Source organism: Symphalangus syndactylus, chromosome 14 (assembly GCF_028878055.3).
Source record: "Symphalangus syndactylus isolate Jambi chromosome 14, NHGRI_mSymSyn1-v2.1_pri, whole genome shotgun sequence".
In the NCBI taxonomy this organism is placed as follows: domain Eukaryota; kingdom Metazoa; phylum Chordata; class Mammalia; order Primates; family Hylobatidae; genus Symphalangus; species Symphalangus syndactylus.
In genome coordinates, this window is record NC_072436.2 from 98,372,106 (window position 1) to 98,395,881 (window position 23,776).

The 23,776-nt window shown below is 42.3% G+C and overlaps 1 protein-coding gene across 11 annotated transcripts in view; it reads right to left on the reverse strand.

Moving 5' to 3' along the window:
- MTA3 (metastasis associated 1 family member 3) overlaps window positions 1-23,776 on the reverse strand; it is a 215,591-nt gene that overhangs the window by 186,613 nt on the left and 5,202 nt on the right. For all 11 annotated transcript variants that reach the window (XR_010115759.1, XM_063618107.1, XM_063618108.1 and 8 more), the window contains exon 3: window positions 17,565-17,658. Coding sequence is in view for 10 of the 11 variants with exons in the window: in XM_063618107.1 (XP_063474177.1) it covers window positions 17,565-17,658 (94 nt within the window). In the remaining variant the exon portion in view is untranslated. The remainder of the gene's footprint in view (window positions 1-17,564; window positions 17,659-23,776) is intronic.

The following is a 23,776-nucleotide window of genomic DNA, read 5'->3' on the forward strand; positions in this document are numbered from 1 at the left end:
AATTTTAGATTAGCTACTTCAAGTATAAAAATGATTTTCATTCTGTAAGTCCACAAACAGCAAAAAAAAAAAAATTAAGGATTTTCAATCAACTAGTCACATGAAAATATACATGTGCCTGTATTCTTCCAGACCACAAATTAAGCCACACAATTACAGAAGTAAAGCTAACACAAGGCTTTCTAAAAAGCTTAAGAATATCTAATTGCTGGAATGCCTCATTTAATGATCAATAAGCAATGTGACATCAATTTTAAAGTATTAATATAGTACTTGCTTTGTTCACAAAAAATATAAACCATTAACATTCAGAAGACCAGATCAATAAGAATATGTATATCATAAAACATAATTAACTTGTCAAATAATAAACCTTTGTAATATTTACAATTGATAATAATCTGGTTAATGAGACACAAACTTGCCATAACTGCCAATTAGAAAATGTCACTTACAAAAATAAAAACTCCATAAAATACCAAGAGAAAAATGTCCTTTTAAATGAAAGTTGATTACTTTAATGCTGTGATAAAAAATAGATTTTATGCCAACTCCAATAAAGGGGTAACAGCTGGCTAGAAAGGCCCAAGTGTGCCCCAGGGCAGAGTAAGGACTCAGTATCTTGGTTGGGCCCTGGCTGCAGAAGGAGAGTAAAAGGCTGACTGAGGTCTATGTGCCTACACACTTCATAGACTAAGAAACAAAAAGCCATGGGCTATGTTCTCAAAATGTAAAATGTTATAAGAAAATACAACACACATCTTAAAAATCAACTATGTTTAGCTTTATTCCTAATAAAATTTGTGACTGAAGTACAAAATTAGAAATAAGAAAAAGTTTTTCAAATGCCAGGATGACCTTTTATTATTCTTTTATTTTCCCTTCTGTCTTTAGTATTTCTCTTGGAAGTATTAAGATTTCAAGAAATGGGCAGAATGAATCACAGACAAATGCTTTCAGAAACTTAGATGAGGACATATATAATGTAAGATGGACTTAACTTACATGTAAAATAAAATGGACTTACATGTAAAACCATTCAGAGTAAGTGTCTGGTATTATGTGTTAGCTCCTACTATTATTGTTAAATCATTATTATAACTTTTTACTAAGTCATAAGTTACTAAGTAAAAAGTTACAATAATAATTTTTAAAGTTTTTTTCCAGTCCTATGTGATCTGAAAAAAAAAAAAATATATATATATATATATACGCAAATACCGTTTACTCAAATATGAGAAGGTAGAGGACAAGGAAAGAAGAAAATCTAAGTGAAATGTATTTCCTTGTTCTAATAGGAGAAGTAGTCACGGAAAAATGTAAGGTTAAACACGTCAGTTTACAATTAGGAATATCTGCTTTACTTCCTTTATTGGAGTAACTAAAGGTTTCTTTTATTTTTTTCCTCCTACAAATTAATTTAGCAAAAGTTAAACTCAAAATAGGAAAAAATATAAACAGTTCACAGAAAAGGACATACATGTGGCCTTTTACAAATATAAACAGATGCAGGACACGGTGGCTCACGTCTGTAATCCCAGCACTTTCGGAGGCCGAGGCGGGCGGATCATGAGGTCAGGAGATTGAGACCATCCTGGCTAATACGGTGAAACCCCATCTCTACTAAAAATACAAAAAAATTAGCCGGGCGTGGTGGCGGGCGCCTGTAGTCCCAGCTACTGGAGAGGCTGAGGCAGGAGAATGGCGTGAACCTGGGAGGTGGAGCTTGCAGTGAGCTGAGATCGCGCCACTGGACTCCAGCCTGGGCAACAGAGCGAGACTCCGTCTCAAAAAAAAAAAACAAAAAAAATGAAGCTCCTGTTTAGTCTTACTACCTTGGTTTTGAATAAGAATAGATAACTATGGCCCGGTACGGTGGCTCACGCCTGTAATCCCAGCACTTTGGGAGGCCGAAGCAGGCAGATCACGAGGTCAGGAGAGTGAGAATGTCCTGGCTAACACGGTGAAACCCCATCTCTACTAAAAAATAAATAAATAAATAAATAAATAAATAAATAAATAAATAGCCAGGCACAGTGGCAGGCTCCTGTAGTCGCAGCTACTCGGGAGGCTGAGGCAGGAGAATGGCGTGAACCCGGGAGGTGGAGCTTGCAGTGAGCTGAGATCAGGCCACTGGACTCCAGCCTGGGTGACAGAGCGAGACTCCGTCTCAAAAATATATATATATATACACACATATATATATATTATATAATATATAAAATATATATTAGTATATAAAATTAAAAATTAGTATATATATTTAGTATACAAAAGTATACACATATATTATATATACATATATATGTATATATACATATATAATATATAAGTATATAAAATTAAAAATTAGTATATATATTTAGTATATAAAAATATACACATATATATACACATATATATACACACATATATATATAAAAAGATGTTCCACTTCAGTCATAAGAAATTTAAGATACAATCCCACCAAGGCACCATTTTTAATCTCTAAGATCAGTAAAGATTAAAAAATTTAATCCTAGGCCTGGTGCGGTGGCTCACACCTGTAATCCCGGCACTTTGGGAGTCCAAGTGGGATGGATCACCTGAGGTCAGGAGTTCGAGACCAGCCTGGCCAACATGGTGAAACCCTGTCTCTACTAAAAACACAAAAAATTAGCCGGGCATGGTGGTGCACACCTGTAATTCCAGCTACTCAGGAGGCTGAGGCTTAAGAATTGCTTGAGGCTGGGAGGCAAAGGTTGCTATGAGCTGAGATCATGCCACTGCACTCCAGCCCAGGGACTGTTTAAAAAAAAAAAAAAAAAAAAAAAGGGCCTGGCACGTGGCTCCCTCCTAGCACTTTGGGAGGCCAAGGCAGGTGGATCATCTGAAGTCAGGAGTTCAAGACCAGCCTGGCCAACATGGTGAAACCCCATCTCTACTAAAAATACAAAAATTAGCCAGGCGTGGTGGTGTGCGCCTGTAATCCCAGCTACTCATGAGGCTGAGGCAGAAGAATCACTTGAACCTGAGAGGGGGAAGTTGCAGTGAGCCGAGGTCACGCCACTGCACTCTAGCCTGGGTGACAAAAGAAGACTCCGTCTCAAAAAAAAAAAAAAAAAAAACTTAATCCTATACTGGTAAAAATGGAAGGGAATGGGCACTCATTCATTGCTGGTAGGTGTAAATTGGAACAATATCTGAGGCAATTAATTTGGTAATATCTGTCAAAATCACAATGCATATAACCATTTATTTTTTATAGAGATGGGGTCTTGCTATGTTGCCCAGGCTGCTGAAATGCAGTGGCTATTCACAGGTTCCATTGTAGTGTACACAGCAAAACTCCGTCTCAATAAATAAATAAATAAAGACCCCATCTCAATAAATAAATAAAGATAGACGCCATAGCCCTCCGAGTACTAAATGACATATATAGTCACACACCACATAACATTTAAGTTAACAGCAAACCACACATATGAACAACGGTCCCTTAAGGTTATAATGAAGCTGAAAAACTCCAACTGCCCAGTGACACTATAGTGGTAATGTCGTGGCACAAAGCATTACTCACATGTCTGTGATGATACTGGTATAAACAAACCTAATGTACTGCCCATCAAATAAATGTATAGCACATACAATTATGTACAGTACTAACACTTGACATAGATAATGACTATGTTACTGATTTATGTATTTATTATACTATACTTTTTTTTTTTGACACAGAGTCTCGCTCTGTCACCCAGGCTGGAGTGCAGTAGCACGATGGTCAGGCTGGTCTCAACCTCCTGACTTCAAGTGATCCGCCCACCTCAGCCTCCCAAAGGGCTGAGATTACAGGTGTGAGCCACTGCACCTGGCCAATATACTATATGTTTTATTGTTGTTTTAATTTTACTTAATTGGGAGGCCGAGGCGGGTTGATCACTTGAGGCTAGGAGTTCGACACCAGCCTGGCCAACATGGCGAAACATATGAAAAATACAACAGACAAACCAACCAACCAACCCAGTGACAACAAAACAGGTCTACCCTGGAGTCATACTCTAATTTTTTCTATTTTCCTCCCTTTCTGATCCTTTATCCCACTTTCTTTTTCTTCCTTCTCCTTCTTCTTTATCAAATAGAGGATTGAGTTATTATCATTGATCCATACAAAGTCCTTCTCTCATTTATTTTCTTTAATTCCCACCCCTCATTTCTACACCCCGTCTTCCCATGTGCAACCTTCCTAATATGTTTGATATGCATCTTTTTGTTTGTATGTATTTTTAGAAAATGTTAATTGTTTTGTGTGCAAAAAAATTAATAAAAAAAAGAGAAAAAAAATTTATTTATTTTTTATTTTTTTTTTTGAGGCGGAGTCTTGCTCTGTCACCCAGGCTGGAGTGCAGTGGCGCGATCTCGGCTCACTGCAAGCTCCGCCTCCCGGGTTCACGCCATTCTCCTGCCTCAGCCTCTCCGAGTAGCTGGGACTACAGGCGCCCGCCACCATGTCCGGCTAAGTTTTTTTTTGTATTTTTAGTAGAGACAGGGTTTCACCGTGGTCTCGATCTCCTGACCTCGTGATCCGCCCGCCTCGGCCTCCCGAAGTGCTGGGATTACAAGCGTGAGCCACTGCGCCCAGCCTTATTTATTTTTTTTTTGAGACAGAGCCTTGCTCTGTTGCCAAGGCTGGAATGCAGTGACATGACCTCGGCTCACTGCAACCACCACCTCCTGGGTTCAAGCGATTCTCCTGCCTCAGCCTCCCAAGTAGCTGCGATTACAGGCCCATGCCACCACACCCAGCTAACTCTTGTATTTTTTAGTAGAGACAGGGTTTCACCATGTTGGCCAGGCTGGTCTCGAACTCCTGACCTCAACTGATCCCCCCACTTCAGCCTCCCCAAGTGGTGGGATTACAGGCGTGAGCCACTGCACCTGGCCAAATGAATTTTTCTTAATAGGAAAAAAACTTAAGGCCAGGCACGGTGGCTCATGCCTGTAATCCCAGCACTTTGGGAGGCCGAGGTGGGCAGATCACGAGGTCGGATATAGAGACCATCCTGGCCAACATGGTGAAACCCCGTCTCTACTAAAAATACAAAAATTAGCTGGGCGTGGTGGTGTGCACCTGTAATCCCAGCTACTTGGGAGGCTGAGGCAGGAGAATTGCTTGAACCTGGATGGCGGAGATTGCAGTGAGCTGAGATCGCGCCACTGCACTCCAGCCTGCGCCACTGAGCAAAACTCTGTTTCAAAAAAATAAAAATAAAAAATAAAATAAAAAGAAAAAAAGCAGCCGGGCGCGGTGGCTCACGCCTGTAATCCCAGCACTTTGGGAGGCCGAGGCGGGTGGATCACAAGGTCAGGAGATCGAGACCATCTTTGCTAACAATGGTGAAACCCCGTTTCTACTAAAAATACAAAAAATTAGCCGGGCGCGGAGGTGGGCGCCTGTAGTCCCAGCTACTCGGGAGGCGGAGGCAGGAGAATGGCGTGAACCTGGGAGGCGGAGGTTGCAGTGAGCCGAGATTGCGCCACTGCACTCCAGCCTGGGCAACAGAGCAAGACTCTGTCTCAAAAAAAAAAAAAAAAGAAAAAAAGCTTATAGAATAAGGATATGATGAAAGAAAATATTTTTGTATAGCCATTCAATGTGTTTGTGTTTTAAGTTGTTATTACAAGAGTCAAAAAGCTAAACAAAATTAAAACGTTTATGAAGTTAAAAAGTTACAATAAATTGGGTTAATTTATTATTGAAGGAAAACGTTTCCATAAATTTAGTGTTGCCTAAGTGTGCAGTGTTTACTAAGTCTACAGTGGTGTACAGTATGTACTAGGCCTTCACATTCTACCACCACTCACTCACTAACTCACTTCGAGGCCTGGAATCTCCATTCATGGTAAGTGCCCTACACAGGTATATCACTTTTTATCCTCTCTACTGTATTTTTACTGTACTTGTTCTATGTTTAAATATGTTTAGATACACAAATACCCAAAATTGGGTAACACCTGCATACAGTATTCAATACAGTAACATGTGTACAGATTTGTACCCTAAGAACAACAGGCTATACCACATAGCCTAGGTGTGTAATAGGCTATACCATCTAGGTTTGTGTAAATACATTCTATGATGTCCACACATAGACAAAATCGCCTAATGACACATCTCTCAGAATATATCCTTGCCACAAAGCAATCATGGCTATGCTCTGCAGACTGCTCGATAGCAAGCAATGAAAAATACCCTAATCCTCTACCAGTACACAGTGGTCAAATTACAGTACATCAAAGTGTGGAATAACACATAGTCATGAAAATTGGAACACAGTTTTAAAAAAAGCAAACAGGTGGGCAGATCACTTGAGGTCAGGAGTTCGAGAGCAGTTGGGCCAGTGTGGTGAAACCCTGTCTCTACTAAAAATACAAAAATTAGCCAGGCGTGGTGGTGCACACCTGTAGTCCCAGCTACTCAAGAGGCTGAGGTGGGAGAAGTGCTTCAACTCAGGAGGCGGGGGTTGCAGTGAGCCGAAATCGCACCATTGCACTCCAGCCTGGGTGACAGAGTGAACGAGACTCCATCTCAAAAAAAAAAAAAAAAAAAAAAAAAGCAAACATGAAAAAAAGCAAGCCCAGTTTCTCAGTCCATTTTGGGTTGCTATAAAAGAATACTTGAGGCTGGGCAATCTACAAAGCAAAAAGGTTTATTTGGCTCACAATTCTAATGGCTGTAAAGTTTATGACTGGGCATCTGCATCTGATGAGGGAATCAGGCTGCTTTCAGTCATGGCAGAAGGTGAACGGGAACCAGTATGCAGCGATCACATGGCAAGAAAGGAAGCAAGGTTGGAGGTGTGCTGGTTCTTTTTAAAAACCAGCTCTCAGCCGGGCGCGGTGGCTCAAGCCTGTAATCCCAGCACTTTGGGAGGCCGAGGCGGGCGGATCACGAGGTCAGGAGATCGAGACCATCCTGGCTAACACGGTGAAACCCCGTCTCTACTAAAAATACAAAAAATTAGCCAAACATGTTGGCGGGCGCCCGTAGTCCCAGCTACTCGGGAGGCTGAGGCAGGAGAATGGCGTGAACCCGGGAGGCGGAGCTTGCAGTGAGCCGAGATGGCGCCACTGCACTCCAGCCTGGGGGACAGAGCGAGACTCCGTCTCAAAAAAAAAAAACCAGCTCTCTAGGGAACTAACAAAGTGAGAAGTCACGTCTACTCCAGGGAGGGCATTAATTTAATCCATTCAAGAGGAATCTTCTCCCATGACCCATCCATTTCCCATTAGGCCCCACCTCCAACACTGGGGATCAAATCTCAACACGAGTTTGGAGGGCACAACATCCAAACCATGGCACGCAGGAAAAGGGCTATAGTGTACCCAAAGTCTTCAAAAGATGAACCTGTCTCTTGGGTGTATAAGAAGACATTCTAAGGGGTACACAGAAACATAGGTTTAAGATCAACACTCACATGCTCCTACTGATCTGCCTGAGAACTAGCACAAGCTCAAGGCATCAGATTGATCTCTTCTCATCTCCACTTCTCACAACTGCCCTTCTCTTATATACAGGCATCTCCTCTGAACCACCCTAAATCTTACTGCAGAACTTGGGTGAAACATGGAGAGTAAAAACCTCCAGGATACCAAACAAAGGGACCATTGGTGACAAAAGAGAAATACAATACAGGTCTCTGAGAAGCCTCTAACCCAGATATCAAAAAAAGTTTCACAGTAGGGTTTTGTGTCCTATACATACTTCAGCCTGGGCAACATGGTGAAACTTGCCTCTACTAAAAATACAAAAATTAGCCAGGCATGGTGGCATATATACCTGTAATCCCAACTACTCCAGAAGCTGAGGTGGGAGAATCGTTTGAACCTGGGAGGCAGAGGTTGCAGTGAGCCAAGATGGCACCACTGCACTCCAGCCTGGGTGAAAGAGCAAGACTCCGTCTCAAAGAAACAAAAATCCAAAAAGAGGTGGTTACCTTACAGATGTACAGTACTCATTTATTAAAACTGGAAAAAAGGAGTCAGACTTTCTGGCAGAAAGTCAGTGTTATTTATTTAGCTGCCTGGTTTGTCAGGGAAGACTGGCTTTGCCATTAAGGTTACTGGTGTTAATTTTCCACAACTAAACAAATTAAATCCACAGTTCCAACAATTAGATGAAAATATATTTAAATAGTTTATAATTATATTAAAATTTGCATCATGTATTTAAATACATATTTAAGTATGTACATGATCTAAGAGTTAAACATTTACCGGACATAAATCTAAAATACAAAGGTATATTTTAATGAACATTACTTCATTACTTCAACCAACTTTCCCAAACCTTTGAGTATACTGGTTGAAATAAGGTGCCTATGATAGTTTTATGTGTCAAACTATCTAAACTATAGTACCTAGTTATTCAATCAAAATCTGATTTAGATATTGTTATGAAAATATTTTGTAGATGAGTAACATCAGCTGACTTGAAGTTAAGAAGACTGGCCTCCATAATCAGGGTGGGCCTCATCCAATCAGTAAAAGGCCCTAAGTGCAAAACTAAGGCTTCCCTGAAGAAGAAATGTCTACCTAACAGACAGCCCCCCTGTGGATTTCAGACTTGCCTAGCCAGCCCCAGCAATTATGTAAGCCAGTTCCTTGCAAAAAAAAATCTCTTTATATGTATATAAACCTGTTGAAAATTTTATATAGCATATATATATTTATAATACATACATGTATATACATGCATACATATGTGTCTGTATATTTATACACATATATAATCTCCATCTGGTTCTCTTTCTCGGGTAAAACACTAATTGATACACCTATAGGGATAGGTGAATAGTAAGAAGTATAATTAATAATCTTTTGTTAGGTCTCAGTAAAACCTTTTTACTTTGCTTCTCAGAAAATGAGAATGCAAAGGGCCCTAATGACTTGTTAAAAAACCTAAATCTCTTCTATGTCTGCTGGTTTCAAATTATCTGCTTCTAGCAAAACTGAAAGAGGACCTAATTGAATTGTCAGCTGCTAAATCATTGAAAATCCTTTATTGTCAACGACTGCTATATGCTTTTTCAAACACAGTTGAGAAGAACAAAGAACTGAGACCCTTATAAGCTCTAAGGGCAGAGATTTCGGTAGCTTTGTTCACCACTCATCACCAGTACTTAGTAGAATGTCCAGTACACAGCAGGAGCTCAAAATACATTTGGTAAACGAATACATAAGTAAAACTCCACCATTCTGATCTACTTACTTACATGTAAAAATTTTGTTAGAATCTACATGCATATAAATCAAACACGAGGAACAGAATGAAAGCTAAACCTGTCTCATTCTAGCAATGAGGTATATTATTTCAAGGATTCATTAAGCTAATTGGAGTGAGAGGAAGCCCCACTAAGCTTAATATTTCCTATGAAAATGTCACACTTTTAGTTTTACTAATTATCAAAAATTTTACAATGTATACTATTATTATAAAAATCCAAAGAAAAATGTTAAGACTCTGAGCCTTATGAACTCATAATGTAAATAGTTTTACATTTTAATTTACATATGCATTTCTGTTGCAGTGACTCATAAGATGATTAATACAATTTGCAAGCATAAAAAACATTAGGTTAGTACACCAGGCACACCTGTAACCCCAGCACCTTAGGAAGCCAAGGTGAGCAGATCACTTGAGGCCAGGAATTCAAGACCAGTCTGGCCAACACAGCAAAAACCTATCTCTACAAAAAATGCAAAAATTAGCTGGGTGTGGTGGGGCACGCCTGTGATCCCAGCCACTAGGGTGGCTGAAGCAGGAGAATCACTTGAATCCCTACCTCGAGGCAGAGGTTTCAGTGAGCTGAGACTGTGTCACTGCACTCCAGCCTGGGTGACAGAGTCAGACTGTCTCAAAAAAACAAATAAATGCCGGGCGCGGTGGCTCACACTTGTAATCCCAGCACTTTGGGAGGCCGAGGCGGGCGGATCACGAGGTCAGGAGATCGAGACCACGGTGAAACCCCGTCTCTACTAAAAATACAAAAAAAAAAATTAGCCGGGAGTGGTGGCGGGCGCCTGTAGTCCCAGCTGAGTCAGGAGAATGGTGTGAACCCGGGAGGCAGAGCTTGCAGTGAGCCGCGATTGTGCCACTGCACTCCAGCCTGGGCGACAGAGCGAGACTCCGTCTCAAAAAAAAAAAAAAAAAAAAAAAAAAAAACAAATAAACTGAATAAATAAAGCAAGGGAAAATCAAGAGAAAAAAAACAGAGAAAACATTCTAATCTGCTACCATTTTTGAAAAAAAAAATGTTGCAGAGGAAAGAACGTGTGTATACATTTTTGTATGTATTTTCTTTCATACACAAGAATTCTCACTGGAAAAGACACCAGAAGCTAGTAATAATAATGACTTGTCGGGGAGAACTGGGTTTTAAGGGGTCCTGATATAGGGAGTTTTTACACTGAATACATTTTTGTATCTTTTAAATGTTTGCTCATTCAAATGTTAACTTATATTTTGGGAGGTAGGGTCTTGTTCTGTTACTCAGGCTGGAGTGCAGTGGCGCAATCATGGCTTACTGCAGCCTCAACCTCCAGCGATCTGTATTAATGTTTTATTTTTTATTTTACTTTTTTTTTTTTTGAGATAGAGTCTCACTATGTCACCCAGGCTGGAGTGCAGTGACACGATCTTGGCTCACTGGCAACCTCCGCCTCCTGGGTTCAAGGCATTCTCCTGCCTCAGCCTCCTGAGTAGCTAGGATAACAGGCGCCTGCCACTACGCCTGACTAATTTTTGCATTTTTATTTTTTTTTGAGATGGAGTCTCGCTCTGTCACCAGGCTGGAGTGCAGTGGCACGATCTCAGCTCACTGCAACCTCCACCTCCCGGGTTCAAGCTATTCTCTTGCCTCAGTCTCCTGAGTAGCTGGGACTGAGCACATGCCACCATACCCAGCTAATTTTTGTATTTTTAGTAGATACGGGGTTCCACCATGTTGGCCAGGATGGTCTTGATCTTCTGACCTCATGATCCGCCCACCTCAGCCTCCCAAAGTGCTGGCATTACAGGCGTGAGCCACCATGCCCAGCCAATTTTTGTATTTTTCCTAGAGATGGGTTTTTGCCATATTGGTCCTGGCCTCAAGTGATCTACCCATCTCGGGCCCCCAAAGTGCTGGAAGCCAAAGTGCTGGGAGCCACGGTGCCCAGCCAACGATCTCTGTGTGTGTGTGTGTGTGTGTGTGTGTGTGTGTGTGTTTTCCTTCCTTGTACTGGTTTTTTGAAATTTCCTTTTTTTTTTTTTTTTTTTTTTCACTTTTAGATATGAGGTCTCGCTGTGTTGCCCAGGCTAGTCTCCAACTCCTGGACTCAAGTGGTCCTCCTGCCTTGGCCTCCAAAAGTGCTTGGATTACAGGTGTAAGCCACTGCCCCTGGCCTAAATTTTCTTTTTTTTTTTTTTTTTTTGAGACAGAGTTTCGCTCCTGTTGCCCAGCTGGAATTACAGGCGTGTGCTGCCATGCCCAGTTAATTTTGCATTCTTAGTAGACACAGGGTTTCACCATGTTGGTCAGGCCAAACTCCTGACCTCCAGTGATCCACCTGCCTCAGCCTCCCAAAGTGCTGGGATTAGAGGCATGAGCCACTGCTCCTGGCCCTAAATATTCTTTTTATTTGTCAGGAAGTTATTCATCTTGTTTATAATTTTTGTTTTTTTAAAGAGACACAGGTATCACTCTATTGCCCAGGCTGGAATGCAATTGCTCAATCATAGCTCATTCCAACCTTGAAATACCGGACTCAAGTGATTCTCCTATCTCACCCTCCTTTGTAGGTAGAACTGTAATTATATATAACCAAATAAATAAAATAAAATACAGGATGGGGCTGCGCAAAGTGGCTCATGCCTCTAATCCGAGCACTTTGGGAGGCCAAGGCAGGTGGATCACTTGAAGTCAGAAGTTCGAGACCATCCTGGCCAACACGGCGAAACCCGGGCTCTACAAAAATACAAAAATTAACCAGGCGTGGTGGCGCGCACCTGTAGTTCCAGCTACTCAGAAGGCTGAGGCAGGTGAATCACTTGAACCCATGAGGCAGAGGTTGCAGTGAGCCAAGATTGCACCACTGCACTCCAGCCTGGGCGACAGAGTGAGACTGTCTCAAAAAAAAAAAAAAAAAAGAAAGAAAGAAAAAAAGAATCATTTGGTCTTTCATATTGTTACTGAACTCAACTTACAATGTTTTTCTTTTTAATAATTTCCCCTTTTCAGCCAGGCACGGTGGCTCACGCCTGTAATCCCAGCACTTTGGGAGGCCGAGGTGGGCAGATCACCTGAGGTTGGGAGTTCGAGACCAGCCTGACCAATATGGAGAAACCCCACCTCTACTAAAAATACAAAACTAGACGGTTGTGGTGGCACATGCCTGTAATCCCAGCTGCTCGGGAGACTGAGGCAGGGAATTGGTTGAACCCAGGAGGCGGAGGTTGCGGTGAGACGGAGATCACGCCATTGCACTCCAGCCTGGGCAACGAGCGAAACTCCGTCTCAAAAAAATAATAATTATTATTATTTGATTATCATGTAATCAAAGCTAGTCGGGAGGCTGAGACAGGAGAATCACTTGAATACAGGAGGTGGAGGTTGCAGTGAGCCGAGATTGTGCCACTGCACTCAAGCCTAGGCGACAAGGCGAAACTCTGTCTCAAAAAAAAAAAAAAAAAAAAAAAAATCTTATCGCTTCTGGACTTACTTTCTAGGTCTCTTGATCCATTTTGTTTCCCCCAAGAGAAAGGGTCTCCCTTTGTCACCCAGGGTGGAGTGCGAACACACCCAGGCTGTGGCGTGAACACAGCTCACTGCAGCCTCAATCTCCTGGGCTCAAGCAATCCTCCTGCCTCAGTCTCCTGAGTAACTGGGACCAGAGCTGTGTGCCACCACACCCAGCTAATCTTTTCTTTTTGTTGTTGTTGAAATGGGGTATTCCTGTGATGTCCGGGCTGTTATCTAATTCCTGGGCTCATGTAATCATCCTGCCTCAGCCTCCCAAAGTGCTGGGTTTATGTAATTTTTTATTCAACTATGGGCAACAGAGCGAGACTCCATCCCAAAAAATAAAAATAAAATACACTGAAGTCTCCAACTTACTATTAAATGGTTCAGAAAATAATATATGTATGTTTGCATTATACATAGAATGATAAGGCCAATAGGGCAAAATGTTAGCAACCCTTGAATCTGAGTAAATGGCATAGAGAGTTCCTTATACACTTGGACACTTTAAGTTTGAAAGACGTTATGACCTTTTAGAAGTAAGTACTGAAATATTTACAGATAAAAAGGTAAGGCTTTTTTGACATGCTTCAAAATAATGGGCTAGTGAGTAGGGGTCTAGATGAATCACAATTGATCATGTGTGGATTACTGTTAGTACACAGTGATGGAAACACCAGGCATATTGCATTCTTCTCTGCTTGTACATGATGAAAGTTTTCTGTAATAAAAAGTTTGTTTTTTTTTAAGAGTCTGTAAGCTGGGCACAGTGGCTCACACCTGTAATCCAGCACTTTGGGAGGCAGAGGTGGGCGGATCACCTGAGGTAGGGAGTTCGAGACCAGCCTGACCAATACCAATACAAAGAAACCCCGTCTCTACTAAAAATATAAAATTAGTCGGGCATGGTGGCGCATGCCTGTACTTCCAACTACTCAGGGAGCTGAGGCAGAAGAATCGCTTGAACCTGGGAGGTGGAGGTTACGCTGAGCTGAGATCACGTGCCACTGCACTCCAGCCTGGGCAACAACAGCGAAACTCCATCTCAAAAAAAAAAAAAAGGGTCCATAACGGCCAGGCGCAGTGGCTCACACCTGTAATCATGGCACTTTGGGAGGCCAAGGCAGGAGGATTACTTGAGAGCCCAGGAGTTGGAGACCAGCCTGGCCAACATGGCAAAACCCCATCTCCACTAAAAATACAAAAATTAGCCAGGCGTGGAGGCATGCGCCTGTACTCTCAGCTATTCGGGAGGCTGAGGCGTGAGAATTGCTTGAACCAGGGAGGCTGCAGTGAGACATGATTGTGCCACTGCACTCCAGCCTGGGCAATAGAGGAAGACTCTATCTCAAAAAATAAAAAAGAGCCCATAATGAGAAGAGTTTTTTAAACGGAAAAACTAAAGTTCAGGAAAATTAAGTGGCATCCACACTCAGGACTCCAGTTTTGAACTCATTCTAATAACACTTTCTCCATTAATCCTCCCCTAAAAAACTCCTCATAAAACATGAATTCTTCAGACAACTTTATGTGCTCTCTGCACCTCATGTTTTAGTCAATACCAACAGAAATACAGTAAGATACATCTAACTCCACCATTCCCGGATATATAGTTGCCTTTGAAAGTAACATCAACAAATAATGTACATAGAAGTAATCCTTCTAAACAGATAAATATACACAGAAGTAATCCACCCACAGGGATAATCTACAAATTGCTGGGTAGGTAGAAAACAAACCATCTGACATTTATTACACACCCATTATGAGTTGTTCCTTATGTCATAATCCTCACATCAACATGGGTGTCATTTTTCTCTCCGTTTTTTGGTGGTAAAATATATCTATAACATAAAATGAAGTAATTTCTCTACTCTCTATTTTACAGATGAGAAAAAATAGAAATCACTACAAAGTTATGAAATTTTCCTATGTCAAGCAGTAAAACAGCCAACCAGAATCTGAACCCAGGTCTTTCTTTAAAATGCGTGGTGAGGGTGGGAAGCAGCAGGGGAAAAAATGAAAGAAAAAATGCGTGATGGCTACTACATCATTTGCTTGGTTCCTTTAAATTTATTTTCTGTGGCCGGGCACGGTGGCTCACGCTTGTAATCCCAGCACTTTGGGAGGCCGAGGTGGGAGGATCACGAGGTCAGGAGATCGAGACCACGGTGAAACCCCGTCTCTACTAAAAATACAAAAAATTAGCCAGGCGTGGTGGCGGGTGCCTGTAGTCCCAGCTACTCGGAGAGGCTGAGGCAGGAGAATGGCGTGAACCCAGGAGGCGAAGCTTGCAGTGAGCCGAGATTGAGCCACTGCACTCCAGCCTGGGTGAAAAAGCGAGACTCCGTCTCAAAAAAAAAAAATAAAATAAAATAAAATAAATTTATTTTCTACGAGTTAATACCAACAGGCTAATCAATTATGAAGAAATTAATTTTCTACATATCCAATCCTAAAATAGACAGGACCAAGATGCTGTCATGCTGAGACTCTCCAGTCAGCAGATGCTCTACCAACAGTGAGCAGACCCCCTAAAAATCATTTCCTCTCACTACTTTTGCAGCAATAATTTTTTTTAAAATAGAGTCAGAGTCTTGCTAAGTTGGCCAGGCTGATCTCGAACTCCTACCCTCAAGCAATCCTCCCAACTTGGTCTCCTTAAATGGTGAGATTACAAGCGTGAGCCACCACTCCTGGCCAAGATACTGCTTTTTGGAATAACATACTAATCAGGTGTTTTGGTTATAGCAAAAATCTATAAATTTAATATATTAAAGTATATATGCAAACTTGTTTGGATTTTATCCACCATTTACAACATAAACTTTAAAAAGGTAAAATATCTCAGGCCAGGCGCAGTGGCTAACGCTTGTAATCCCAGCACTTTGGGAGGCCAAGGCAGGCAGATCACGAGGTCAGGAGATCGAGACCATCCTGGCTAACGTGGTGAAACCCCGTCTCTACTGAAAATACAAAAAAATTAGCCGGGCGTGGTGGCGGGAGCCTGTAGTCCCAGCTTCTCGGGAGGCTGAGGCAGGAGAATGGTGTGAACCTGGGAGGCAGAGCTTGCAGTGAGCCGAGATGGTGCCACTGCACTCCAGCCTGGGCGACACAGCAAGACTCTGTCTCAAAAAAAAAAGATAAAATATCGCATATTGCCGACCACGGTGGCTCATGCGTGTAATCCCAGCATTTTGAAAGGCAGAGGTGGGCAGATCACCTGAGGTTGGGAGTTTGAGACCAGCCTATCCCGTCTCTACTAAAAATACAAAATTAGCCAGGCATAGTGGCACATGCCTGTAATCCCAGCTACTCGGGAGGCTGAGGCAGGAGAATCGCTTGAAGCTGGGAAGCAGAGGTTACAGTGAGCTGAGATCATGTCATTGCACTGTAATCCCAGCACTTTGGGAGGCTGAAGTGGGCAGATCATGAGGTCAGGAGTTCCAGACCAGCCTGACCAACATGGTGAAACCCTGTCTCTGCTAAAAATACAAAAATTAACTGGGTGTGGTGGCGCCCACCTCTAATCCCAGCTACCCAGGAGGCTGAGGCAGGAGAATCACTTGAACCCAGAAGGTGGAGGTTGCAGTGAGCCAAGATGGCACCACTGCACTCCAGCCTGGGTGACAGAGCAAGACTCAACCTCAAAATAAATAAATAAATAAATAAAATTAATAAAATAATAAAACCTGCACATCCTGCACATGTACCCCTGAACTGAAAAGATGGGGGGGGAAATGTGGCTGGGCATGGTGGCTCACACCAATAATCCCAGCACTTTGGAAAGCCGAGGCAGGAGGATCACTTGAGCCCAAGAGTTCCAGACCAGCCTGAGAAACATAGGGAGACTCTATCTCTGTAATACGTTTTTTTTTAAATTAGCCTGGTGTCATGGTGCACACCTGTGGACCCAGCTACTCTGGAGGCTGAGGTGAGGGTATTGCTTGAGCCTGGGACGTCGAGGCTGCAGTAAGCCATGATTGCGCCACTGCACTCTCCAGCCTGGGCAACAGAGCAAGACCTAGTTCCCTCGCCAAAAAAACTAAGTATTATTCAGTTGTTTTAGCGGTGAGAAAACATCCTCCAAAACAGTGAAGTATAAATTTCCTCCTATCTGTATCCTCACAAAACCACCAATGGGCCAGGCCCAGTAGCTCATGCATGTAATCCCAGCTCTTTGAGATGCCAAGGTGAGAGATTACTTGAAGCCTAGGGTTCAAGACCAGCCTGGGCAACATAGCAAGACTTCATCTCTATTCAAAGGAAAAATCCACCACTGAAAACAGGAGATGGCAAGACACTGCCCAGATCCTTTGCTAAAGCCTATTTACAAAGGCTTCTATGTCAACACTTTCACCAATTAATGAATGTGATGCAACCTAAAAAACCATATACTAGGCCAGGCCTGGTTGCTCACACCTGTAATCCCAGTACTTTGCAAGGATGAAGCAGGAGATTTTGAGGCTGCAGTGAGCCATGATCACACCACTGCACTCCAGCCTGGGTGACAGAGCAAACTTTGTCTCCGAAAAAAAAAAAAAAAAAAAAATACATATATATATATATATATATATATATATATATATATATATATGTAATCACATACACATATATATACACATATACACTAAAACCAAACACCAGTGTTTGGTTTCAGTTAGTATCACTTATTTTACTCCCATCAAAACTACAAGGAAGATAAATGGACAAGCAAAAGGCTTCAGGTAAGAAAAAGCATGTTTCCACCTCATCATAAAAAACACAAAACTTAAACATTTTTTTAATCAGAGAAAAACAACTTACTAGCATGCTTATCTGCGAGCATTATAAGTGTGTTGGAAATATCACGTCGTCTATAAAAGCATACTACTTTTGCTTCCACGTTGCCACTTGCAGTCTAAGAGATAAGAAAAATAAAAGTCATTTGTACTGAATATTAGAGTCAAATAATTTATAAAACGAAACTAGATACAGCACAATTATATGATCATGCTCATTAACACTGGTGCCAACCACAACTGCAGGATAACCACAGAGCTAAAAAATTCAAATAAGGATGAGCAACATTTGTTCTGCTTCCAAGCACAACTGGAATGTCAAACATATAATAACATTGGCATTAATTAAACTAAACTGATTAGACTGCTTTAATGATTAAAGCCAGACATAGTTAACACTGATTAGCTTTAAGAAACTAATCCCCCCACTGCTTCAATTAACTAGCCTTAAAAAAAAAAAAAAGAAAGAAGGAAAGAAAAAGAAACTAATCCCCCCAATTTTTAAAGCCACAACTGACGGAAATAATTTATTTCAGTCATTTAAACACACCCCGTCCAAACCCATTCCCAGAAAGCACTAGCTAAGTGTAAAATCACCAAGCCCTCCCCTAAGTATCCCATGTTCCATGGACAGTGAAGCTCTGCAGGTGGGAAGCAGCCATCATGCAGAACAGACCAGGTGACCTGGAAAAGCATTCTCTAGCCCAAAGAAGTCTACAAATCTCTAAGAGTCAATATTCTAAGCAGTACTTAGTTTACCTTCACATCTAAAAATATTAAAAACCTTGAGTTATGAACACTGAAACTCTCATTTCTTTTTGGCTACAGTCTACCATGCAATCAATATTCAGTTAGGTTCTTCCAAAGTATGATGGCTTAAAAAAAAAAATTGTTATGCTGTCATTTAGTGCAGCTAGGGCCCAGGCTCCTGCTCTCCTATTCTCTAGAATCCTGAGAGCTCTCAAGAAGGTCAATCACTCATTACAAAGTTCCCTGTAAAAACACATAGATTATAATAAAATGCTATTGTGATTTCCACTTTCAAACAAATGTGAGAACAAATTTTCAGAAATTTCTCTGGCCTTACAGATATACTCAAATACAAAGAAGAATATAAGTGCTGCAGTAAATTTGTCAATTTTATGAAGTTCAGCAGCAGTATTTTAGATTAAGAAATAGTCCTGTGGAAACAGTGCCCCTTAAAACTGAAATCATATTAAATTTCTAACCAAAGTGCTTCTATATTTCATAATATTGTGATCAAATACATTCTCCAGAAGTAATGATCCAGCAATCTGCTAAATGAACAGGCCAAGATTTCCATGTAAATAAAATAAAATCTATCAATGACTTCAAATATAAGCTCTTAGTCATTTCTGTCTTTTTGAGATATGCCTTGAAACTGTTGCTTTGGATTTTCAATGTGATTTTTGTCTCTTCTTGAGACATTAAAAATCCAGGCCAGGTGCGGTGGCTCACGCCTGTAATCCCAACACTTTGGGAGTCCAAGGTGGGCAGATCACAAGGTCAGGAGTTCTAGACCAGCCTGGCCAACATAGTAAAACCCCGTCTCTACTAAAAATACAAAAATTAGCCGGGTGTGGTGGCACACACCTGTAGTCCCAGCTACTCAAGAGGTTGAGGCAGGAGAATCGCTTGAACCTGGGAGGTGGAGGTTGCAGTGAGCCAGGCTGCTCTCCAGCCTGGGTGAGAGTGACAATCCGTCTCAAAAAAAAAAAAAAAAAAAAAAAAAATCCAAATCAACAGTTTCAAGGCATATTTTTTTCTGCCTCACTAGTGAGTTCCTCCAATAGGGATGCTATACAAAGCTAATTAAATTCTCATTTAAACCTGCTTATGGGGCGGGGAGCATAGTTCAAAATAAATAGTCTCTTCTTGACCATGCACTCACTTGGCTACTAGGTAGCTTACAGCTACCATATTCCTTTTCCCCTCTATAAACACACCCTCTCCAGCCTTCTCCAGAAGCATGATTACTCATGGGTCTACAGCCCAGTGTCAGTCTGCAACTGTTAATGGCATTTAATGAAATGAGTACAGGGTTTGAGACTAAGTGCATTACAGCAATTAAGAGTTCATTTATATATTTTTGTTGTTGTTGTTGTTTGTTTGGTTTTTTGTTTTTTTTTTTTTAGATGGAGTACCGTTCTGTTGCCAGGCTTGAGTGCAGAGGCACAATCTCGGCTCACTGCAACCTCCGACTCCCTGGTTCAAGTGATCCCCCTGCTCCAGCCTCCCAAGTAGCCTTTTTATCCTAGCTTATCAATCAGAACAAAGTAAGTATTTTCAGTTTAGAGGCGGTTTTGTTTTGGTTTTTTTGTTTGTTTGTTGAGATGGAGTTTCACTGTTGCCCAGGCTAGAGTGCGATGGCACGATCTCAGCTCACTGCAACTTCCGTCTCATGGGTTCAAGCGATTCTCCTGCCTCAGCCTCCCGAGTAGCTGGGATTACAGGCATGCGCCACCACGCCCAGCTAATTTTGTACTTTTAGTAGAGACAGGGTTTCACCACATTGGCCAGGCTGGTCTCAAACTTCTCTAAGGTGATCTACCCACTTCGGCCTCCCAAAGTCCTGGGATTACAGGCGTGAGCCACCGCATTTGGCCTTGTTTTGGTTTTTTTCAGAGATGGTGGGTCTTATTATGTTGCACAGGCTGGTCTCAAACCCACAGGCTCAAGCAATCCTCCTGCCTCAGCCTCTCGAGCAGCTGGGACTACAGGCCTGAGCCACCATGCCTGTCTTCAAGTATTTTTAAATCATTATTTGGATTTTCCCATCCTGTTAACTTTCCCTACCTAGCCAATTTCACCTCTGATCTTCCCAGGGCCTTTATCTAGAACACTCCTGTGGCCTCTCTTCCCATGGTTCCCTCTTCCTCATCCTTTAGGCCTCAACTTCAATGTCCTGTCCCACCCTACCTAAAGGAAATGACCTGTCATTCTCTATGTCAAGGTTCTTGCCTTCTTAGAAGTTAATACAATTCACTACTATTACTATTTTCTTTATGCCCGTCAACTTGTCTTTCCGGGTGTCTCCCTCATGAGAATGTAGACCCTGTATGGATAGAGACCATGTCCATCTTGTTCACATTCTATCTCTGAGCCTAGCACAGTGCCTGGTACATAACAGGTACTCAATAATATTTGCTTAATGAATTATCTAAAATAAGGTGTCTTTTTCACATCCCTTCAGAAATAAAGACCCTATGTAAATATTTCAATTAGCCATTCAAACTACCATTTTGTGAAATTACAAAGAATCCCATCTCTCACAACACAACCCCAGCCCCAGAGACTCACTATTACATAGATGACTCTGTGCTGACAACAGGTAGGGGGAGGGAGGAGGTGAGGATGGAAGAGGGGGACATTTCAGAAGTGAATGGCAATGAAAGGATAAAGGAGCGTGAAATAATCTATGTTCACCTAGATGTGCAACCCAATCATTTAGCTACTATGTGCCTCAAGACAACAAGGCATGATTTAGCTACCTTAAGGTGTAAGGTTCTGTGAGGCTCAAAAGGGTAACAAATGTGAATCCTGGGTTAGGTTTCCAGAGCACCATGCTGTGACATTTCTTTTTTTTTTTTTTTTTTTGGAGACGTAGTCTCGCGCTCTCACCCAGGCTGGAGTGCAGTGGCGCGATCTCGGCTCGCTGCAAGCTCCGCCTCCCAGGTTCACGCCATTCTCCTGCCTCAGCCTCTCCGAGTAGCTGGGACTACAGGTGCCCACCACCACGCTCGGCTAATTTTTTGTATTTTTATTAGAGACGGGGTTTCACCGTGGTCTCGATCTCCTGATCTCGTGATCCGCCCGCCTCGGCCTCCCAAAGTGCTGGGATTACAGGCGTGAGCCACCGCGCCCAGCCGACATTTCTAAACTTAGCACAGCTACAATTTTACTTTTACTTGTGGGACTATATGGTTGATGTCTGTCTCCACTAGACCTGTTTTTTATCACCCTTGCATTCTCACTGTCTAAAAGTACCTGGCTGGTAGAAGGTCCTCAATATTATTTGTAAAATGAATGAATCAAAGCAGTTTGTAAATAGTAAAGCTATGTACGTATAAGCATTAACATCAGACATTTCAGAAATTAATTAACTCAACAAGTATTTAGTGAATGCCTTTAACTATGTGCCAGCCACTATTCTAAGGCACTCAGCATGCATAACTGGACAAAACGGAAAAGATCACTACAGCTGACACTCTAGGAAGACAGGTAATGAAAATAAACACAGTAAGTATATTTGGAGGTGATAAATGATATGGAAAAAAGAGCAAGGGGTGAGGGGTAGGATGGACACTAACGGTCCTCCTAACATGGCTGCAGGGAGAAACAGCCAAGAGCCCACTGTGCTTTGTGCCAAATAAGCAAGGCAGCGCTCTCACCTGCTTTCAGCAAAAGTGGAGGTCAGAGAGGGGCAGTGACAGCCAAAGAATATAGGGTCTCATAGGTCAAGATTTCTATTTCAATCTAATTAACTTTCTAATTAAACTGATATGGTAAATAGTTTGGAGTTGCCTCAATTCTTATACCTTACATCAATAACATAAAAGATCAGAATCACATGCCAACAGTTCCCATCCACATACTGATCTAAACTCGAGGCCATTCTCTTCATTTGGTGGTCTCAAAGACTAAATAATTTTTTTTTAATGCAAAGGCAGCCAGCCTGTAATCCCAGTGCTTTGAGAGACCAAGATGGGGGATTGCTTGAGGCCAGGAGTTCTAGATCAGCCTGGGCAACATAGTGAGACTCCATCTCTACAAAAAATTTAAACATTAGGCCGGGTGCAGTGGTTCACACCTGTAATCCCAGCACTTTGGGAGGCCAAGGCGGGTGGATCACTTGATGTCAGGAGTTCAAGACCAGCCTGGCCAACATGGTGAAACCCCATCTTCACTAAAAATACAAAAAAATTAGCTGGGTGTGTTGGCGGGCGCCTGTAATCCCAGCTACTTGGGAGGCTGAGGGAGGAGAATCACTTGAACCTGGGAGGAGGAGGTTGCATTGAGCCAGGATCTATGCTACTGCACTCCAGCCTGGGTGACAACTAACATAGGCAAATGCAGTAGCACAGTTATTTTGAGAAAAGGAGGCCGGGCATGGTGGCTCATGCCCGTAATCCCAGCACTTTGGGAGGCCGAGGTGGTGGATCACCTGAGGTCGGGAGTTTGAGACCAGCCTGAACAACATGGAGAAACCTCGTCTCTGCTAAAAATTAGCCGGGCATGGTGGTGCATGCCTGTAATCCCAGCTGCTCAGGAGGCTGAGGCAGGAGAACCGCTTGAACCCAGGAGGCAGAGGTTGTGGTGAGAGGAGATTGCACCATTGTACTCCAGCCTGGGCAAGAACAGCAAAACTCCATCTCAAAAAAAAAAAAAAAAAAAAAAAAAGCCAGGCACGGTGGCTCACGCCTGTAATCCTAGCACTTTGAGAGGCCGAGGCAGGCAGATCACGAGGTCAGGAGATCAAGACCATCCTGGCTAACATGGTGAAACTCCATCTCTACTAATAAATAAATAAATAAATAAATAAATAAATAAATAATTAGCCAGGCGTAGTGGCAGACTCCTGTAGTCCCAGCTACTCGGGAGGCTGAGGCAGGAGAATGGCGTGAACCCAGGAGGCGGAGCTTGCAGTGAGCTGAGATCGTGCCACTGCACTCTAGCCTGGGCGACAGAGCGAGACTCCGTCTCAAAAAAAAAAAAAAAGAAAGAAAGAAAATGCCGGCGCGGTGGCTCACGCCTGTAATCTCAGCACTTTGGGAGGCCAAGGCGGGTGGACCACCTGAGGTCCGGAGTTTGAGACCAGCCTGGCCAACATGGTGAAACCCTACCTCTACTAAAAATACAAAAATTAGCCAGGCATGATATTGGGTGCCTGTAATCCCAGCTACTCGGGAGGCTGAGGCAGAAGAATTGCTTGAACCCAGGAGACAGAGGTTGCAGTGACCGGAGATCATGCCATTGTACTCCAGTCTGGGCAACAAAGCAAGAATTCATAGCAACAACAACAAAAAAATTAACCAGGTATGGTGGTACATGCCTGTAGTCTCAGCTACTTAAGAAGCTGAGGCAGGAGGATTGCTTTGAGTCCAAGAGTTCAAGCTTACAGTGAGCTATAATCATACCAATGAACTCCAGCCTGGGTGACAGAGTGAGACCCTGTCTCCCTTCTCTGGAATAAAATAAAAATAATGCAAATTCCCT